Source organism: Portunus trituberculatus, chromosome 1 (assembly GCF_017591435.1).
Source record: "Portunus trituberculatus isolate SZX2019 chromosome 1, ASM1759143v1, whole genome shotgun sequence".
In the NCBI taxonomy this organism is placed as follows: domain Eukaryota; kingdom Metazoa; phylum Arthropoda; class Malacostraca; order Decapoda; family Portunidae; genus Portunus; species Portunus trituberculatus.
In genome coordinates this window covers 5447748-5450247 of record NC_059255.1, presented here as the reverse complement: position 1 = coordinate 5450247, position 2500 = coordinate 5447748, and the positions used below count along the sequence as shown (strand labels likewise).

At 44.2% G+C, this 2500-nt stretch overlaps 1 protein-coding gene across 1 annotated transcript in view; it reads right to left on the bottom strand.

Moving 5' to 3' along the window:
• Positions 1–2500, bottom strand: part of LOC123501588 (protein couch potato-like) — a 57221-nt gene that overhangs the window by 25346 nt on the left and 29375 nt on the right. Inside the window, 1 exon segment of the mRNA XM_045250554.1 lies at positions 1269–1346. Coding sequence (XP_045106489.1) covers positions 1269–1346 — 78 coding nt within the window.

Sequence of the window (2500 nt, the reverse complement as noted above, 5' to 3'; positions counted from 1 at the left end):
AACACCCTTAAAACCCACACTTCAACTAGAGCCCAGAAACACCCTTAAAACCCGTCACTTCAACTAGAGCCCAGAAACACCCTTAAAAACCCGCGTCACTTCAACTAGAGCCCAGAAACACCCTTAAAACCCGTGTCACTTCAACTAGAGCTCAGAAACACCCTTAAAACCCGTGTCACTTCAACTAGAGCCCAGAAACACCCTTAAAAACCCGTGTCATTTCAACTAGAGACCAGAAACACCTTTTAAAAACCTGTCACTTCAACTAGAGCCCAGAAACACCCTTAAAAACCCGTATCACTTCAACTAGAGCTCAGAAACACCCTTAAAAACCTTTGTCACTTCAACTAGAGCCCAGAAACACTCTTAAAAACCTGTCACTTCAATTAGAGCCTAGAAACACCCTTAAAATCCAGTGTCACTTCAACTAGAGCCCAGAAACACCCTTAAAAACTCGCGTCACTTCAACTAGAGCCCAGAAACACCCTTAAGAACCCGCATCACTTCAACTAGAGCCCAGAAACACCCTTAAAAACCTGCATCACTTCAACTAGAGTCCAGAAACACCCTTAAAAACCCGCGTCACTTCAACTAGAGCCCAGAAACACCCTTAAAACCCGCGTCACTTCAACTAGAGCTCAGAAACACCCTTAAAACCCGTGTCACTTCAACTAGAGCCCAGAAACACCCTTAAAAACCCGTGTCACTTCAACTAGAGCTCAGAAACACCCTTAAAACCCGTGTCACTTCAACTAGAGCCCAGAAACACCCTTAAAAACCCGTGTCACTTCAACTGGAGACCAGAAACACCTTTTAAAAACCTGTCACTTCAACTAGAGGCCAGAAACACCCTTAAAAAACCTGTCACTTCAACTAGAGCCCTGAGACACCCTTAAAAACCTGTGTCACTTCAATTAGAGACCAGAAACACCCTTAAAAACCCGCGTCACTTCAATCAGAGCCCAGAAACACCCTTAAAAACCCGCGTCACTTCAAGCAGACCACAAAAACACCCTTAAAAATCCGCGTCAGTTCAACTAGAGCCCAGAAACACCCTTAAAAACCCGTGTCACTTCAACTAGAGCCCAGAAACACCCTTAAAAACCCGTGTCACTTCAACTAGAGCTCAAAAACACCCTTAAAAAACCACACTTCAACTAGACCACAAAAACACACTTAAAAAACCCGCGTCACTTCAACTAGACCCCCTTTGACAATAGAGATGCTGTGAGAAGAGGAAATGTATCAGATTATAGGCCTAGACTCACCTCATAGGCTCTGAACAGCAGGTAAAGTTCTCGTGGCTTCGCGTCCATAGGCAACCCACTCACAAACAGCGTGCGCACCTGTTGAAAGGCACAAAGTTAGATTACAAAGGTGAAGATGCTTAATTACAGGTGCTTAATGATTGCAGGTGCTTGTGTGGGGCTGACAACAGGTGCTAATAGTCTAGAATGCATGATTACAGGTGCTAATACAGGTGTTAGTAGCGCACAGGTGTCACGAAGGTGCTAATGACTGAGAGTGCTGGTTAAATCTTGTGTGTATGTGTGTGTGTGTGTTTATATAATGGCCAATATTTTCCTCAAAGGTAAATTTAGCGCTCTTAAAGTTACAGGTTAATTGATAACGTAAATTCCACAGGTGCTCATGGCCAGGTGAGTGTTGTACAGGTAAAACCGGTATCTACATGTGAGAAGGTATTTTAATTAACTGTGATAATAAATGAATTTGTAATAATAAATAAATAAGTTAATTATAAACAGAGAGAGAGAGAGAGAGAGAGAGAGAGAGAGAGAGAGAGAGAGAGAGAGAGAGAGAGAGAGAGAGAGAGAGAGAGAGAGAGAGAGAGAGAGAGAGAGAGAGAGAGAGAGAGAGAGAGAGAGAGAGAGAGAGAGAGAGAGGAAATATGCATAGGTAATCAAGCATATTTTAGATGAAGAACACGAGGAAGAGGAGGAGGAAGAGGAGAAGGAGGAGGAGGAGAAGGAGAAGGAGGAGGAGGAGGAGGAGGAGGAGGAGGAGGAGGAGGAGGTTATGGCAATTTCTTGGTAGTGGAACAGAAGAGGGAGGAAGAAGAAGAAGAAGAAGAAGAAGAAGAAGAAGAAGAAGAAGAAGAAGAAGAAGAAGAAAATGTTGAAAATTAATAGTGCAAACTCACTCTCTCTCTCTCTCTCTCTCTCTCTCTCTCTCTCTCTCTCTCTCTCTCTCTCATTAGTGGAGGTGAAAGACAGGTAGTAGGTGTGGCCGTTAGAGAGAGAGAGAGAGAGAGAGAGAGAGAGAGAGAGAGAGAGAGAGAGAGAGAGAGAGAGAGAGAGAGAGAGAGAGAGAGAGAGACTTTCCTCTTTCTCTCCCTCTTAAGTCTTCCCTCCAGTTCTTTCTCTCTCATTACCTCTCTCTCTCTCTCTCTCTCTCTCTCTCTCTCTCTCTCTCTCTGACGAACACTTAACCACGTTCTCTCCTTTCCCTGCAGCGAGAGAGAGAGAGAGAGAGAGAGAGA